The 20561-nt window shown below is 33.0% G+C and overlaps 1 protein-coding gene across 1 annotated transcript; it reads left to right on the top strand.

Moving 5' to 3' along the window:
* Positions 1–1167: 1167 nt before the first annotated feature.
* PGO_060630 (hypothetical protein, conserved) lies at positions 1168–19634 on the top strand (the record flags this gene model as incomplete). Its single annotated transcript, XM_028686707.1, has 3 exons — positions 1168–1368; positions 1520–8123; positions 8356–19634. 3 exons carry the CDS (start codon positions 1168–1170, stop codon positions 19632–19634), a joined length of 18084 nt encoding a protein of 6027 aa, XP_028542508.1.
* Between the last annotated feature and the right edge of the window lie 927 nt (positions 19635–20561).

Below are 20561 nucleotides of genomic sequence, written 5' to 3'. Positions count from 1 at the left end.
TTCACTTCTTCGTTCTTTCACTGTTTTAGTTTTTCATCATTTCGCTACTTAGCCACTTTGCTACTTTGTCATTTGGCTATTTCGCTATTTCCCTACTTCTCTATTTCCCTGCTTCTCTATTTCGCTACTTCTATATTTCGCTACTTCTATATTTCCTTACTTCTCTATTTCGCTACTTCTATATTTCCTTACTTCTCTATTTCGCTACTTCTATATTTCCTTGCTTCTCTATTTCGCTACTTCTATATTTCCTTACTTCTCTATTTCGCTACTACTCTATTTCTCCTTTTCATTCCATTTAAAATAACGAAAAGGAGATGAGTAACTTTTTAAAAATTCGCAAATAACCTAATTATCTACTTTCTACAATAATTTTCGCGTGCATATATATCCGAGAATCTGCACTATGTTATTTTCACGTCACAAATGTGTTTGCATCTAAATAGATACATTCATAAGACATACGTGTGTATCCATAGTTGCATCCACTGCCACATTTATATTTTCACCTACATATGGGTGCTAGACCTTTTTTTTTTTTTTTTTTTTTTTTTTAAAAATGCCAAAACGAAATAATTTCATTCTGTTTCGAAATCTTTAAGAACCAAAATTTCATTTTACCCAAGTATCCGCTCGGGTATAAACCAGATATATGTATCTACTTATAAAATATGCATATACAGATACATATACTTTATTTATTTATTTATTTTTTTTTTTTTTGTGCACTTTTTAATTATTCGAAACAGAGGACAGAGGAGAAGCAACTGATTCTTTGTTCTCTTGTCCAGATACAAAAAATAGATATCCTATTTGTGCAAAAGTTACACAGATTATCATGTTAACTTCTTTCTATTCATTTTCTATTTTTCTATAACATAATTTGAAATCATCCATACTCTCTTTTTTTTTTATTTTTTTTTTGTCCAAAGCGATAATGAAAAAGGGTATGATAAAACTTTCCTTTTTCTTTTCTTCCCGTTTTTCCATTTTAAAACGTATTTTTATTTTTAGTTATATTTTTTTTTTAAAGTACGTCCATATATGCATTTACACATATGTGCCGCTCATGTGAAAAATGAGCATGTCGTTACACATAATAGTAATAACACGGAATTGCAGTTCTTCCCCTCATGTCATGTAATCCCAATTCCAGTTTTTTAAATAATGATTAAGGGATTATACAAAAGTATTGTTAATTTTTTACTTTCCTCATTTTTTGAAAATATAGAAGAGAAACAATTGCAAACTTCCCTGATAAGAGGAAAAGTGCATTTGCAGAATGTTAAGATTAAAAAAAATTTCTTCGACATTTTATACCTCCCTTATACAATCAAATATGGATACATCCGTTCGTTGGATCTTCAGGTAAGGCATGCGAACATGGATCCGTCTACATCACGCACTTTACAAGAGTTCACAAAGATGTGCTTCATGTTAGTCTATTTCGCTTCTATTTTTGAACCCTAAATCGTTGAATCCATTTTTCTGCTTTGTTTTTCCTTCTGCACCCTTGCAGATCCCGCTGTTGTACCTGTTTCAAAAAGCGAGTCTGAAAATCAGTGATGTCGTGATCGTGATAAAAGAAAAGAATTTCAATGACTTCAACATCGATGAGGAAATCAACGGAATTAAGGAGACTAAGAAAAACAATTTGAAAATCGAAGATATTAATAATAACGTATATGACTTGAATAATAAAATAAATAAAGGGATTAACTACCTGATGTATGAGCTTTATAACAACATGTCAATTGATATTGAGAATGTTGAAATTATCTTGGAAAGTGCAGAAAAGAAAAAAAATATTTTAGGTATGTTTGTAAAAACAATAAGTAGTGTAAAAAGCCATAATTATGCAAATAGAATATGCAAAGAATTTTCATTTAGTGATATAATTTTTTATATGAATGATGACAAGGCAAAATATTTACTTACGAAAGTTATAAAAAAAGAAGAAAAAAAAAAAAAAAATAAAAGAAATATTAATGAATTGGAAATATATAACAAACTAAAAGACATTTGTAATGATTTACATCAGAAAAAATACATCATCTCAGAAATTCCACTTATCCTTTTAAGCACAAATCTTTACATTAGTAATTGTACAGAATATTTCTATCGTAATTCTAAATTTACTTTTAAAAAAAAAAGTTTCTTTGATATTACATGTCCTCACTGTGATAAGTACTTGTTTCAATGTAAACATGTTAAGAAGGAGAGATCTATTTTTCAAAAAATTTTCCCGGATCGGAATGAAATGAAAGATAGGAACAGGAAATTATATGCTGAATTTTGTAAGAACATGGAAAAAAGTAGCGAGTTACCTTTCGAAGGGTTGTGTCATGGAAATGCCATGAATAACATGTCAGGTGAATTGGGATCAGCATCAGCGAGTCCATTGTTGGTTGGAGAGAAAAAAAGGAAAAAAAAAAAAAAAAAAGGTGAAGAAAGAGAAGGCGAAAAGGAAGGCGAAGATGCAGAGAACAAGGAGATGGAAAAAGCAGGTGAAGGTGCAGAGGTCGAGGAGGTCGAAAAATCAATAAGTAAAGAAATATGCAGTGAAGAAAATGAAATAAATACTAGACAAGGATTGAAGCATACCAAGGAGGAGGAGCATATCCGTGGGGAGAGAGAAGAAATTTTATCATCCAGAGAAGTGAAATCATCGATGCTAGTTGGAGAAGTAGGTGGGAATGTTGAAAGAACTGAAATAATGCCTCCGTCTAATGGGGAACTGTCACATGAAAATAATTTCAGACATCATGAATACAGTGATAAAAATATATACTATAGAATTAAGAATAAAAAGAAAGGCACACAAATTGAAAAAGTGGATATTTTGGAGGAAAACATAAATTTAAGAGAAAATGAATATATGAATTTCGAGATGCATATTGATAAGTTAAACGTAAAATTATCACTTAAGCAGTTAACTTATCTCTCTGATCTTATGATTTATTATTCTATATATGGATGTTTTGTAAACGGATTATACCTTGCGGAATGGTTAAATATTCCTGACATAAGGGATATTTTAATGTATAAAAGAGAATTGATTAAAAAAAAAAAAAAAGAAAAATTTGACAAAAATTTTTTAGAAAAGTTTGAATATACACACAGTTTTCAAATTATTTCAAGTTTAAAAAAACATGTGGAAGAAATGTCAATTGGAGGAATCAAGGATAATAATTTCATTGGGAGAAGTTTGTCTTTAGGAGGAGGGCGTATGGAAAAGCAACATGGAAATGAAAACACTAGTTCTAAGAAGAGCATGAAAAATAGTTTCAATCGCAACAGTCCAAGTAATGGTGACAACTTGTCTGTAAATTGTAGTTTCAAATTATCAATTCGAAATGTAAACGTGAATTTGTACAGCTATGAAAAGACAAGTAAAACAATTCAAGTGAACATGGTTATGTTTGAGTACCTTGTGAAAAATTACATAAATAATGACTTTGCTTATCATATACGTTTAAGAGATGCCATGATAAATTTTATGAATAAAGATAAAAAATATCCTTTACTTGAATTATTTGAACAACAAGCGAATAATAATTTTCATCATAAGGAAGATTTACGGGTGCATAAAAAAAAAGATGAAAGAATAAGAGAAATGTTGAAAAAAAATAAAAGAAAAAGCAAAAATTATTTGTTTAACCAACATATGTGTAACAGCACAACTTCGTTCAAAAGTACCATGTCTAGGAAGAAGACCAAAGCGAGTGTCATGCAATTTGAAGCAATCGACCTCACGGATTCAACATCTCTTAAGGGAGAAAAAGAAACTTATTCAAATGTGGAAGACATGACAAGCTATCCACATAAAAGTAATAAAAACGATGAGGAGAATCACAATAATGAGGAGAATTACAATAATGAAGAGAATAAAAATAATAAAAATTTTGGAAATGACAAAGTATACGAGTTTATAAAAGACCCTGCTCTCACCATATTTGTATATAAAAAATTTGACACGTCGCAAAGCAAGGTGTACGTTAGATGCAACAAAAATATTTTAATAACTCTAAGCATTAGAGAAGTTTATAAAATTATAAACATGAATTATGATTACAACACTGTTAACTTAGAAAAGAAAATCAAAACGTATAAAAGTTTGTACTATTATTATCTTCTAGGTAAAAAATATTGCAAAGAGCTATATGTTGCATCTGAAAAAAATTTTGTTGATATAAATCTTCAGCTAATGAATAACCTCTATGTTAACCTAGTAATAAATAAGAAATACTCCCTTCTTCTGAGACTTAAAAAGATCATTTTGAATTCTTTTTTCTTTACAAAAACGAACTTACAAAATCATGTACATAGGATTACAATGATTTCGAAGTTCGGGGATTTGCATGTCAAGCAAAATCTGGAGGACGAGGGGGAGAAGCAGTATGAGGCAGACCCATTCATATCTGATTCTGCCGCTTCGCTTGATTCACATCTGAAGGGTAGGAAGCCTGTGGAACCAAAGGACACTATGATGATCATTCCAAATGCCAAGGGAAGTGAAGAATCAGGGGAGGTAGATGCCACCTTGAGGAATAACACTCCAAATGAAGATAGTTCAGAAAATGCATTAGATGCATGTAATTATAATTCTGCTAAGGGAAGAATCGTCACCAATGGTAGTTCTCGTCCATTAGAAACACAGCAACAACACGATCAGAACATTGCAAAAAATAAATTTTTAGTAAATGATGACAGTAGTACCATGTGTGAAGATAGTAAACTTATCATGGAATATAGAAAACATTATCGTGAATTTTTACGTAGTAATAATTTGGAAAATGTAGACACTGCTAGAAAAATAAGCTGCTTGAGTAATAACACATACAATTTTGGGAGACAATGTAGTATCGATAGGAGAACCGTCCATAGCGGGTTTAATCATAATTATGTGAAAGGAATGGAATACAAGAATAATGATCGAAGAAGTGAAGAAGACCAGTACAATGCTGATAGTGATGAACACACCTTAAGGAATGGGAAAAAATATACATTTGGAGGTGTACATCACGAAAGTGTTGAAGCTGAAAATATTGAATATAACAGTAGTTGTGATAATATAAAGAGACAGTTAAGTTTAAATTCATCATCTACCATAGATGAGGATCCAGGGGAAGAAGACCAAATGGAGGAAGGAGAAGAAAAGAATATAACAGGAATAGAACAGAAAAGATTAAATTTGGAATTATCTATTTTTATGATGAAAAATAAAAATGAAGAGAAAATTCAAAATATATTGATACAGAGAAATAATGAGGGTAATAAAAAATATCTCATGAAACCATTAAAAATTTACCTAGACGAAATTACATACAATTCGAATGATAATAATGAAAAGAAAATAATATTCATTCATAGCAATAATAAATACAATTTAAGTTTAAATGTGGATGATAAAATAATCTTTAAATTAATTTTTTACTATTTTCATTATAAAAATTATATAGAAAACATTATTTACTTTTTTCAAAATAAAAGTGATTCCAATTATTTGAACCTGAACACTATCGACATACGCAGCTACAAGACTTTGCAAATTTTGTTAGAAAATGCTATAACGAACAATAAGAGTGAAGTGCTAGTTTCTCCTGAGGAAAATATGGACACGAACGGAAGGGAGACCGAAAAGAAGCAAGGGCAATCGTCAAACCAGTTGGATGATCAAGCGGTAAAGCAGTTGGACGATTCGAATAAACGAATGGATTATTCGTTCGACATTTCCATGGAGAGTAGATGCAGGGCCTCAGTCCCTGTAGATGATTCTCCCGTTGAAATTATTGAGGACTCTAATGAAAAGATAGCAGATCCATCTGCCCAGGCATATGGCCAAACGGAACACCAAGCTGAACAGCGAGTCGAAAATGGAGAGGAAAATGAAGTGGAAAATGGAGTGGAAAATCTAGTGAAACATCAAACGGTGGATGATACGCAGGATATTATGCACTTCCCGTCGGGTAAGAGGGAAGAAGAGATGGCTAAACGGACGCAAGAGAGTGAAAAAAAACAAGAAAGAAAAAATAGTGCAGTAATAAATTACAATCAATATGAAAAAAACGAGGAGCAGGGGATGAGGGAGCACCAAGCGGTAGGAACAAACGAAGGAAAGAAACAAGAATTAATATCCTTTATGCATAAGATAAAAGTCCATTTTAATAATTACAAAAAAAGAAAAAGAATGATATCGATACACATTTCTGATGTTTTAGTATACACATTTAACGATTCGTATATATCCAATTTTGTTCTGAATTTGAAAAAAATAAATATTTTGAATTGTCTATTAAATGAAGAGTATCAAAACAATTTCATATCATATATTGAAAACAGAACCATAGAAAATAAATTGAATAGAAAAACTTCAAAACTGAGTTGTAAAAAAAGGGGAAATAATTATAATGAAGTTTATTTTTATAATAGTATATTTAAATTAGTAAAAAATGGAAATTTTATTTTTTCATATTCTTCTAGAAATACATCGACAAATTCTTCGCAGAGTACCTTACAAAATATTCCATACACATTAAAAGAAAAAAATTACATCTTAAATAACAATGCAGTAGAATCAACAAGTGGAGAAATAGGGCGGGCAGAAATGATAGAAGAAGGTAGATTCGAATCTGGAGATAAATGTTTAACTACAGGTGTTGTTCGGTATTTCAGAACGGACAATTATAGACAGCTGTACAATTTGTATGAAGATACAGGAAATCAAAACATGAATCAGCAAAAACAGAACAAATTAAAAAAAAAAAATAGCACGAGTGCTGATTTTGTTCATACTAGTTATTACAATAATTTGAACACAGATTATTTTACCTTCAATATGGTAGATAGTCAACAAGATGATGAAGATGGTGGAGGAGGAGAAAAAGCCAATACACTAATGATGGACGATGTAAATCATAAGGAGAAAAGTGAACATATAAATAAAAAGATTGACATTGCATGTCAGGAGAAGGTGAAAAAAGAGGAGAAAAACAATTCCAAAGGGTTTAATGGAGCTAATGAAATGCATCAATCCGAAGTTCAGTTTATGTCAGGTAAGGAAAGTGGCCGCTATATGAGTTGCTTCGAACCCTTGGAGCGAGAAGTGTCTGTGCTTGAAAAAATTTCTCCTGTAGACAAAGGCGATGTAAGCAGAAGCAAAGTGAAGAGAAACGACAAGGGAGAGGAACAAGCATCTAATGGGAACTCTGCTATTCTTGAAGAAAATAACACTGATACTGATTATAATAGCCCAAATAACGATGCGCTATTCAAGAAAAATGACAATCCGAAGGGAGAATTAAGTCAAGTGGGAGAAAGTGCAGAAGAAAAATCTCCTTCTAAAAACAAGAGGAGGTTAGAATATGAAATTTACAAAGTGAGAGATGTAAAAAGAGTTAAACGAGTGAATAGCAAAAACTTGAATGTTATTACTAATGGAGGGGAGGAGAGTGAAGCGAAAGGAACAGATGAAGTGCATGTTAATTTTGTGTGGGAAAAGGAAGTTCCATTAACCAAACCAGAGGGAAACGAGAAAAAAGAAGATCACGACGAGGCGGACAATGATGATGAGGTTGAGGATGACTGTCATCAGGAGGAGGGGGAGGAAAATAAAAACGAGAACCAGAACGAGAACCAAAACGAGAACCAGAACGAGAACCAAAACGAGAACCAGAACGAGTACCAGAGTGAGAACCAGAGTGAGAACCAGAGTGAGAACCAGAACGAGAATCGGGAGAAATTCCATGTTGTAGGAAATGAAGAAAGTGAAGACATAAAAAATGTAGAATTCCATTTAATTAATGGGCAGTTCATTGTGGATTATTTGTACTTTATTAGTGTGTACAGATGGATATCCAAATTGTGTAAAAAGTTCGAGAAGATAAAAAAAATTACAGCGTATGCATATTCCAGCAATAATTCCATTACAGAAGAAACTGTCAGTGTGAATAATGTAAAATACAATTACGTTGCATTTTTGCAAAATAACAGAATATGTATCCCCATATATCACCTCACCATTACACAGTACACCTTTTATGAGGACCCAGGGAACAGCTCCTACGTGTCTCTCTTTCCAGTTCTGGAGATGCACTTTTCCACGTCATGCAAGTGCACTAATGGTGAGATGCGTGATGCATGACAGTGGTGATACATCACAGTAGTGATATTTAACAGTAGTGATACATCACAGTAGTGATATTTAACAGTAGTGATACATCACAGTAGTGATATTTAACAGTAGTGATACATCACAGTAGTGATACATCACAGTAGTGATACATCACAGTAGTGATACTTCCCAGTAGCGCTGCCTCACATTAGTGATTACCTTCTTACCATCACCCCTCGCAGAACACGGAGAAAGCTCCAAGTCCATTCAAGTGAGAAATTGTGGGATGAAGTTGGTTATACCCACGATAAACATTTTTCGACACAAGAAGAATAAAAAGTGCAGTATCTGCGTTTTGAATTTTAGCACGAAAGACAAAGATAACGAAACAATTATAAATGATCTGAGGCTTCAAATAAATATGAAAAGAAAAATAAACTACAAAATGCCGGATGAGGAGAATGAAAAGTGTAGCAGCACGGAAAGCTGTTATGAGAATATGAACATGCTTCCATACTATTACGACACAAATTATATGTCGTTAAATAAGTACTTCTCAGCCATGTCTAGGAATTCGATAGAAGGATGTGGAGGAGATGAAGAGATGAATATCTCAGATGCATGTGTAAAGGAAATTATAAGTTTTCACAATGATCCGTTAATTATAAATATATCGAAAGAAATTTTGAAGAATGCACTACTATGTCATAGTACGTTTATGTGTTTTCTGGAGAGTTGTACCAGGGTAGATATACCAATTGGTTTGATTAGCAATGAAACTAACAATATAAAGAATGACAGTTACAACAAGGTTCCTAAGAAGGATCGCAATAGTAGTAGTGTTCATATGGAGAATGGAAGGGAAAATACAGATAATAAAAGTTTAATGCAAGATATATTATTTTATCTATATGAAAAAATGAACGAACTATTATTTGAATACCATTTAGATGATTTACATATACATTTTTATGATGGAAATAGTAGTAGAAACATGCCAGTAATAGTGTTGAGCATATTTAATTTAAAACTTTTTTTACAGAAGGATCTTTTACGTATATACAGTTTTTTTAATTTTCACCTGAACATAGATGTATACGACAGTTACAAACTTGTGTATGATAATCTTTTAGAAAAAATGGAATTATTTTTGGCTTTCGAAAATGAAAAAAAAAAAATAAATTTCTTAAATTTCAAATTAGATACATCAATAATCAATATTTTATACACTAACAAAAGTAAAAATATTATAATAGAATTTTTAAAATCACTAATGGATAATGCTTTTTCCTTTATGAATAATAACTATTATTATTACAACACACCAGTAGCATGTTCAGTCCCATATGCAGTGTGCTCATCTCCTTTCCCCCTTAGCCCATGTAACAGAAAAAATGATGCAACTAATGATGAGTTTTTATTATTACATGATGATAGAGGAATAGTAGTACCAAAGTTTAGACTAAACAGTAGTGCACAAATTGGAGGAGTGAGAACCAAGAGGAATGTTAAGTTTTCCATCTCATCTGCACACATGGCATCGAAGATTTATAACTACACTGGAATTACCATCAGTGTGAGGTTTAAGCAATCGTTAAGAAACAAAATACAAAGCAGCACTGTGAAGGGCAATAACGGTAACAATGTCGAAAACAATGTCGAAAACAATAACAATAATAGTAAGCATAACAATAACAGTTACAATAACAGCAACAATGACAGTAACAAAAACAAAAATCGCTTTATTTTCTACGAGCTTGAAACAAATGAACATGGAGGTTTACTAAATGACGAGAATGGAAAAGTTTGCGAACTGGTTGTGATTATAAAGATCTTTGATTACATTTTTGAAATTGTTGATATTGAGAGGACGAAAAATATTTGTGATATTCGATTTCTTCCAATTATATACGATTTAAAAAAAAGAAAAGAGAAAAAAAGAATAACCATTAAAAAGTATGACTTAACGCATGATATGTACAATGAGCACAGTATGAAAAATAAAATTTTTAAAACATTTATTAAGTTGTATATTCAGACGAATGTTGATGAGAAGGGCACCGTTTCTATATATTTTTCCTCTAATTTGTACGTGAAAAATACAACGAATAGCAACTTTGTCATTTTATTTCATCCAATTTTGCACTATTTTTTACGCTACAACAGAAGGCAGGAAAATCTACACAATGGAATTCAAAGTGTGAAAAAAAACGAGAAACAATTTGGCTTACATAGGCGTGATAGTACAAATTTGACAGTTTTAAAAACGAATGAAAAGTATTATTTACCTCTCATTTCATTCATTCCTATTATCATTCTTTTTGACTATCTCAATAACAAATTCAATTTGAATCAAGAAGAATCTATGGAAAATCAAAACAATAATTCTGCTTATAACAGCTCCACATCACAGAGTCATGGTGAGGAAGTATTTCCTTTGATGCAAAACAATTACAATGGAAATTCTTGCACAGACAACGAGATCAGATGGAGGAGTAAAAGGAGACGAAAAAACAATTCAGGAAGTTTCTGTTATGATAATGTAGAAGAAATAATAATGCCCTTATCATCACCCAATCGGATTAATATAAACCAAGTGAACAAGGAAAAAATTAGTAAAATATTAAAGAGGTTAGAAAAATATCTTATAGAAAATAGCCAGAGCACAAATTTTAAAAATATCAATTATATCTACATTGTGAAGAAAGAGTTTTACGATTTTTATATGTTAAAGTATGAACAAAAAAAAAAGTGCTATTTTGAAATTTTTAATTTTCTGATGAAAAATGGAGCCAAGAAAATGATAGGCAATTCGACCATAAAAGAAATTGTATGTAGACACTCATTTGATTTCTTGAAATATAATCTATATGCCCATACGCTCAAGCTCAGGGATATGAAGGCCATTTGTTACTGCAGCAAAAAAGAAGGGGGCAGCAAAAAAGAGGGGAGCAGCCAAAAAGAAGGGGGCAGCAAAAAAGAGGGGAGCAGCCAAAAAGAAGGGGGCAGCCAAAAAGAAGGGGGCAGCAAAAAAGAAGGGGGCAGCAAAAAAGAAGGGGGCAGCACAAAGGGAGGGGGCAGCAAAAAAGAAGGGGGCAGCACAAAGGGGGGGGGGGTAAGCGGATTGGGGAAATATTCCAAGAAATTTCCCTTGCGAGTGTCGTCCATCTGCAGCAATAATTCTGTTGAGCTTTGTCAGAAGAGAATAGAAGGAGTGGATGATAAGCACAGATGCATAGAACAGAGAAAGAATTCCAATTTGGAGGGAAGAACATTAATGGCGATTATGCATAACTATGAAAAGGAAGTGGGAAGTGCGAGAGGGAGTGCTATAGGGAATGACATAGGGAATGTCACAGGGAATGTCACAGGGAATGTCACAGGGAATGTCACAGGGAATGACATAGAGAATGACATAGGGAATGTCATAGAGAATGTCATAGAGAATGTCAGAGAAAGTGATCCCCATGTGAACGTGACAGAACGCAGGACGAGTGAAAAGCAGATAAGTAGTTTCCTTCTGGGGAAAGAAAAAAGGAGTTCCACATTCAAGAGCATAATGATGCACGACATGGTGAAAAGAAGCATGGTGAAGAGAAGCATGGGGAGGAGAAGTTCTGTCAGACGAAAGCCTCTTCGAAATAACGAACGGATGGAAAGAAAATACCACACGTACGATGTGTCTAGGCACATGGAGAAGATGCATGAGAAGAAGAACTGCAATAGTTATATGAGCAGCAATTGTGAAGATTCAGGAGTTGGTGGAGGAAGAGGAGGATGGGATTCCAAGGAAGAAGGTAATAAGAAGGGGAGGGATGCAAACAATATTCATAAGACGAACATACAAATGAACAATGCGGAGATCGATCTGACTTTCACAGCAAGAAAGCAGAGCAATTACAGTAACACAATAATATGTGAAGAGAAAAATTTAGAATTGAATAAAGTGTATGCATTTGGAATTTTCATAAATTACATATTTGAAATTCATAATTTATTATTTGAACAAGTAAAGATCGGGTACTGTGAAAAGTACTTTATCAGCAGCATGCCAAGGAAAATAAAAAGAAATAAGAGAGATGTAATATTTCCAAAGTCTATCCGATATCTTGACACAATTCCTAATTATGTAAAATTATTTTACACATTGTGTCATGAAAATTATGTGTATAATTTCTTTTCTAAAAAGATAGAATTACATCAGCTGAGAAATATACATGATGATGATAAATCATTTCAGGTGAAAATGCATGTTAGTTATATTAGCGATAGTAAAAAGAACATAATTTATAAGAAGAAAAAATTTAAACTAAGATACCTTCTTCTGGGAAAAAGAAAGAAGAAATCGACATGTGAAAATAAGAAGAAGTTTGTTTATTTAGGATCGAAGGAGTATGAAAATCTGTGTAAAGAAATTCCTAAATATTTTTTCTTAAATTTAACATTAAGAAAGAAAACAAATTTCATAAATACAAATTATGATGAAAATAATTTGAAACATTTAGTTGATAGTAATGTACTACAGCTATTAATTTATTCATCTTTTTTTTTTCAAAATAATTTAAATTACGATTTGATTGTCAAATCCAGTGGTGGGAAAAACACACAGATAATAAAACAAAAGTCCAACATGTTTTTTGGAGATGTAGAAAATAGTAAAGTTGTATTAGAAATAGTTTCAAATAATCAAATATTTGTTTCTAAAAAAATTAAAATAAATGAAGTATGTCTTAATAAAAAAATTATACTTACAAGCAAGAATAAAAAGGAAAATATTTTCCTTTCTATGAGTATAACGCTAAATGGAAAATTGTATAACGCAAAAACGGTTACATTTAATAATAGATATACAATTGTTAATAAGACAAATCGATTTCTCTATGTTCAGGAAGTTACCAAAGAATTTAAAATTATTAAAAATGATAAAAAAAATCTGAACCTCAACTTGAACTTTAACAATAACTACTCCTTTTCCATAGATGCAATTAATAAAAAGGCTTTCAGTTCTGGGGTGCGCAATGCAGAGAGGATTCACATTGTACCAAGTGATTTTAGTGATTCCTCAAGTTTGTCTCAAGGAGGGGAAGAGGGGTCTTCAAAAAGAGCTCTATCCAGTTTGACAAATGGTGCTGTAAGAGGTGGAGGAAGAAGTAGTGCAGCACTTCCTCCAGCAGAAGCAGCAGCAGCAGGAGGATCGGAATGGAACAGTTGTTCTGTGAATATCGTCGAAATTAAGCCATATGAATCGTTTTATTATCACCCAATAAACACTAATAAGTGTTTGTTGAAATTTTCTTATACTGACATTAATGCCTGTATGAGAGATGAGCACTTCACAAGAAGGAAAGGGAACCATGAATTTATGAACAACAAGGAACACGAAGTTACCAACCTGTTTAATCATTACTTGAAGAAGAAAATAACAAAATCTAGAAATATATCTATTATGAATGCAGAGAAATCGGATGATCTTTCGAAACGAAGAGAAGAATTACTCAACCTGTACTTTACTAGTCCCGTTGATATTGAAAAAGTTGGAAATTTAAAAATATACCATAAAGCTGTAACTAAGGTTAGTCGTTCAAGTGTTCGAAATGATACAGGTGAGGGTAATCAGTGGATGAGGATTAGCAGGAATGATGCTATTATTCCAATGAAAAAAGAGCTGATGAATCGAACTAACAATCACGATGTGTCTAAAGACACAGTACTGTTGGTGGAGAGTGAACCAGGAGATAATGATGTGCTTTCAAGGAGAAGTGCAGAGTCTTGTGAGAACTTTGTTATTGATGTCTGTGCAGAGAATGAGCTCGTAAAGTCCACTAAATTTTTCAATCCCACTGCATCGCTCGAACAGATGGAACCGCTTAACAGTTTAGAAGTGAATCAAGTAGATGATGGTGTGGGTAGCGCTACAAGTGGAGATACATGCTACATACATGAGTATAAGGAAGAGAGCATCATCACAGATGTTAACATCATGTTGAACAAAGACACGAATGTAGAAATACACATATCGATAGAAAACAATCCAGACACGATTATTTACAATAAGACCAAGTACTACGTTATATTTTATCAACGGAAAACAAAAAAAAAGATTGTGAATATGTTGAAACCATTTGGAAGAGAAATATTCGGATGGGCAGATGTATCTAAGCCTAAAGTAGTTAAATGCTTTTTAATATATCAGAAAAATGAGGTATACGTATTTTCTTGTAATGTAAATATAGTGAAAGAACATAATAACATTTTTTTAAATAATAACAAAAAAATTAATGTTGTGACGAAAATTGAAAATGGGAGGAGGGTTTTCTGTTTAGAAGAATTGATAAACGATGTTAAGTTGGATAATAATAATCCTCAAGTAATAACATCGTCCTATTCATCAAAAGGAAAAAAAGGGTTCAGTAGATTTAAAAGAAAAAATAAAGTGCATAAAAAAATGAACCTCTATAATAATTTCAAATCTAGCAAGGAATTTCAAAATAGCCAAGAACTTTGGGAAAAGCAAAAAAACAAAAAAAAAAAAAAAACGGATGAAACCGGGGGGGGAGAAGGGAAAAAAGCACTGGCTTTTTTACACAAAAAGCGCTTTAACATTGTATACATGAGGAAAAAAAAAAGAAAGAAAAAAAAAAAAAAAATAAATAAGTATTTCAGTATAGCTTCTTTTTTTCTTTTGAAGAACTTGGACCCAACGAGCAGGATAAAGAAGGGAGGCAAAGTATTTCCAAAGGAGGGTCCTATCACGAGTGGAAATAGCCAAGTGGTAGAAAAGGGAGAAGTGGTAGAAGATGTCGAAGTGGTAGAAGATGTCGAAGTGGTAGAAGATGTCGAAGTGGTAGAAGATGTCGAAGTGGTAGAAGATGTCGAAGTGGTAGAAGATGTCGAAGTGGTAGAAGATGTCGAAGTGGTAGAAGATGTCGAAGTGGTAGAAGATGTCGAAGTGGTAGAAGATGTCGAAGTGGTAGAAGATGTCGAAGTGGTAGAAGATGTCGAAGTGGTAGAAGATGCCGAAGTGGTAGAAGATGTCGAAGTGGTAGAAAAGGGGGAAAAAGAAGCTACGAATTCATTTAAGGCAAAAAAGGAGGATAATAAATCGACCCCGGTGAAAAAATGCCCCTCGAGGAATCGAAGATTCTCGTCCAAAAAATACATTAACAAATTTTTTTATGAAAAATACACCAAGAAGATAAAGAACACCCTCGATAGAAAGAAAAAAGGAAAAAATAAGGACTTGAGCACACTAGTTGATGAAGAGGTGGGGGATGAGGACTTGTTCACAATGAAATGCAGAGAGGAAGGCGAAGAAGATGAGAAAGATGATGAAGACTGTGCGAGCGAAGCAAGGATTATCATGCCACACAGCTACCTTAGCACGTATCTAAACAATGCAGCTGGTGATGCTGTAGCATTAAACTCGAGAGAATCAAATATACTGGCGAAGAAGAAAAAAAGCCAAAACAAACAAAAGCAAAAACAAAATCAGAAACAAAATCAGAAACAAAATCAGAAACAAAATCAGATACAAAATCAGATAAAAAAGCAAAAACAAAAGCAAAAACAGAAACAGAAACAAAAAAAAAAGCTCAAAAGGAAACTGAGCGATTATATTTTGAAAAAGATAAAAAAAAATCAAAACAAGTTAAAAGAGCTGAAGAATATATACCCAACATTTCTTAAAGGTTCAAACAGGAGGAGAAGGAGACGAGAAGATTTCAATTTCATCATGAGCACGTACCTTTCTGATAAGGACGAGGAAGATGGAAACGGTTTAATTGGGACAAATGGCAGAAAGAGAACCTTAAGAAAAAAGAGCACAGAGTGTAACAATATATCGATGTTGAGAAATTCAGCAGGTGTAAAAAATAAAGATGATAAAAATATAGAAGCAAAGGGATACAGCTCCCAAAGTGACGATGCAAGACATTGGTGGGAAAATGAAGAATCAGGAGGAGGAGGAGGAGGAGGAGGAGGAGGAGAAAGAAGGAGGAAATTAGCTGTCACGTATGAAGACAGTAACAAGAGTGTAGATAAAAAAGAAGAAACGAAAATATTAAAATTTTTCACAAATATACATGTAATGCTGAAAGGGATTAAAATAAATCTCTTTGAACAGACATCTGATTACATGATATCAGTTGAATTACACAATTTATATTTGAAGAAATCACACATGGAAGATATTCAATATTATAACGTAGAAGTGAAAGTAGAAAACTTGCTTTTTTATGCTGTATATAAATATCTCATTGCTTATGCAATTTTATATGCAAATAATGATGTGAATATGAAAAACAGTAATTTGAGAATTTTTATGAATGAGTTAGAAATTAAAAGGAATTTATTTTTAAAAAAAAAATATAATTTGAAAAAAAGTGATCGATCATCATCCGCATCTTCCATTGGTTTGAACAATCGAAATGAAAGAAAATTGAACAAATGTTATGAAACGACAAATAAGTCAGAATTTATGATTTGTAACTTCCAGTACATTAAAAAATGTGAAACACTTTTTATCAAATATTTTCTTCTCAGCATCAAACCCATTGTTATTAATGCTGATATTAATACCATTACCATTCTGTTTTATTTTTACAAAACCTTTAGTAACTATGGTAAGAAGAAAGAGGAGAAAGAGCCAGGGGATGTAGAAGACCAGGTAGATGCAATAGATTATAGTGTTCGCTGCATCTCTCCTGTACCACATGACATGCATCTGGACGATCGAAAGGACAGCTACCATTCCTCATTAGACCCATTCGAAACAGTAGAAATGTCTACACAAAAGGTAAGTGGGGATGGTGAAGAAGTGATCAATTTTCTGGATTTTCCATCTTTGTATGGTGCCTCAAACGAGGTCAACAGTGAACACGCTAGTAGTGGTCGTTTAGAAGGTGATTACTTCAACGGAGAATACTTCAATGGAGAATACTTCCATGGAGAATATTTCCATGGAGAATACTTCAACTGTGAAAAGTTCAGTCGCGCGCAGATGGCTCCTGCTAACTTCAATGAGAGGCACAAGAGGGAGGACAAGAGGGAGATAAAGAAAGTAGTAGAGAAAGAAGAAACGAAGAACAACAAGTATGTATACGTGCAATACATCAGTATAGACAAGATAAACATCCTTTTAAATTTTCAATCTGAATATAAAAAGGAATTAAATAATCATGTGAATAATTTTTTTTACAAGGAATACATAAGTGCATATAACAAATTGGGGGATATTTCAAATTGCAACATTTATTTGAAAAGTTTATCCAACATACACATATTTACAAATTACACCTTGTTAACAAATTTTTTGTTAAATTTTTATTTTAATCAAACAATTGTAAATTTATCAAACCTGTTAATATCTTTTAATATTATTGGAAGTCCCACCTCTCTCTTTGCACATATTAAGAAAGCTTTCAGTGAATTCTATTACATCATAAGTGATGATTCTTATATGAACACAGGACATAGCAGCAAAAATAATAAGTTGATGATGGTGCATAAGCGTAAGAGAAAAGAAAATAAATCAGGAGGAGACAGAAAACAATTATTTTCAAAAGTTCATCATGAAAAAAACACGGATTTGCTAAATCTGTTTGAAGGATCAAATGAAAGTTCTCTGATTGATGAAAAGGATGACATTATAGCTAACGAAAAATATATTATGCATCTTTTAAATGACTATAATTCTTCTTATCAAGATAACATGTTAAGTGAGGATGAGAATATGAGCATGCTGAGAAGAAGCATCAGTTGGGACATGGCCAAGAAGGACTACGACGAAGATGCCTGCAGTGTTGGCACTGTGAGGAGTTCAATTGATGAGGTTGCTGCCGTGGGTTCTGTTCATGCAGTTGGAATAGGTGAAGCATTTGGAGATGCTGGCATATATAGTGGGGCTAGCCAAATTAAGGAGGCAAATTACTTGGTTGACTTATGTGGAGTGGATCATGTCACAGGCATCGTCGACACGTGTGACCTGGTGGCAATCAGCCAAGCTAGCCAAGTTAGCGATGAGGAGGATTTTTGCGAGAATCAAAACTACCTGTACAGCAATAACAGCAAGAGCAAGGAACTTCAGAACCTCATCATTGATGATAACGCATCGTTGGACTCTGGAATATTTAACGATCAGAAGGAAGACTCGACTATGCTCAATCGGGAGCGGTGGAAAGGGAGAAGCGGTAGAAGGGGTAACGCAAAAAGGGGTTCTAAGGACCCAAAAAGGGGTTCTAAGGACCCAAAAAGGGATTCAAAGGATTCAAAAAGGGACTCAAAGGATTCAAAAAGGGACTCAAAGGACCCGAAATGGCACTCGAAGGACCCGAAATGGCACTCAAAGGACCCGAAATGGCACGCAAAGGACCCGAAAAGGCACTCAAAGGACCCGAAAAGGCACTCAAAGGATCCGAAAAGGGATTCAAAGGATTCAAAAAGGGACTCAGAGAATATATCGACTAACCGCTTGACAAACTGCTCTATGAACCGCTTAACGAACCGCTTAACGAACCGCTTAACGAACCGCTCAACTGACGACTTGAGGAAGGAGGGGAGATTCCTCCCATCGTTGACCCAAAAATGCAGTGAAAATATGCGTTACATATTTTTAAGGGGGAAAAGACTATGCATAGGATTGTACGTGTTGATTTTCCAGCTGATTCTGTCGCTTCTATTTTCAGTGACATTGATACTGCAATCGTTAATATGTCTAATTGAGAAAATAAACATAAATAATGGAGATAACGTGTTTCGAATATTCAGAAGAAGAGATGAGAGGAAAAAGATATTTGCATTTAACAGTATAGAAGAATATAAAAATTTCAACTTGAAGAAATTGTTGTATTACTATTTAAGTATTTATATAAATATAATAAGTTTAATTTATTATAACGTTTTATACAAAATTAAAAAGAAGAAGAAAAAGGACTTGTCAAATGAGAAAAAAATATTTATGACAAAATTTAAGATGAATTTAAAAAAGAGAAGGAAATTATCTTTTTTTTTTAATTTCTTTTTAAGTATAATACATATAATTAACATATTTATTTTTGGACATGTAGTTTTCTTCCTTTTATGTTTATTAACACTAAATAATATACTTCAAATGATATTACAATGTTGTATTAAATTAGTGTACTATCAAAGGAATCAAAATGATCTCGACTTTTTCAACACCTCCAATAGGAATCATTTAAATATTCTTAGCTACATTAAAATACATCAGATTATAAATAAATACACACTTTTGAAGGAACCATTTAAATATTTTTTAACTTTTCAAGATTTTCTAGATTTGTCGGCACACAAAAAGGTCACTTATTTTGTTCACACCAAGGAGCTCTTTTTTCACATCCACGACAATAAAATTAACTTCCTCTTTCGAAAAACAGACTTGAAGAAAATAGACATTATTGTAAACACATTCAGCAACAGCTTCTCTGTCAGGGGTTACCATAACCCTCGACCCCCCTCACCCTCTAGGAACGCTGCCTCCAATGGCAGCACTGCGATTGGTTAGTCTCTCCGTCTGCATCGACTTTGCAGATCCATTTTGCGGATCCATTTTGTGAATCCATTTTGTAGATCCATTTTGCGGATCCATTTTGTGAATCCATTTTGTAGATCCATTTTGCGGATCCATTTTGTGAATCCATTTTGTAGATCCATTTTGCGGATCCATTTTGTGAATCCATTTTGCACATCCACTTCACACACATGCAGACAACGCCCCAGTGGAAGAACACAAAGACGTGCCGACCTCCCACCACAGAAGCAACACGTCGAATGAACTGAGGGAAAATAAAAACATAATATGTCTTTTGAACCCAGAATTGGCCCTGACGAAGAGAAACGAAATTATCAACGTGTATAATAAAACGCAGGATCACATGGTTTCAATAAAAATTACAATTAAAAATAATATGAACGTAATGGAAAGTGTGTATTATAGCCCATCGAAGTTTTTCAAATCTTTTTCAAAGATACAGAAAAGTTTTAATAATATTTATCTCCCCTTAAATAAAAGTGCAAATAATGAAACAAAATGTAATAAGGAAAAATGTTATAGAGAAAAAAAGGAAATAAAAAAAGAAGGAGACTCAAGACATACTAATAAACGTCAAGGTTTTTTAACTGCCATCTGGTGTGCTCTGAAAAGGTATATGAAAAACACATGACACTTCTTAAGAGGAGGAAGTGTGTTATCGAGCCATTTCCACATACCCCTACCACTAATTCCATTCCCTTTACTCTTTTGTTGATAATTCGCGATTTTATACAATATTTTTTTTTTTTTTTTTTTTTTTTTTTCAGCTTCTTCTTACGTCTCGCTGCTCTACTTTTATGTCATTCAAAAAAACGATCGAAAGGAAATGCTTCTCATGAGAACAGAAAACATCAAATGAATGAAATGGTGAAGGAATATGGACAAAAGAAAAACAGAAAA

Source organism: Plasmodium gonderi (genome assembly GCF_002157705.1).
Source record: "Plasmodium gonderi DNA, contig: Chr06, whole genome shotgun sequence".
NCBI lineage: Eukaryota > Apicomplexa > Aconoidasida > Haemosporida > Plasmodiidae > Plasmodium > Plasmodium gonderi.
Note: the sequence above shows the minus strand (reverse complement) of the source record. Positions and strands in the feature narration are given on the sequence as shown.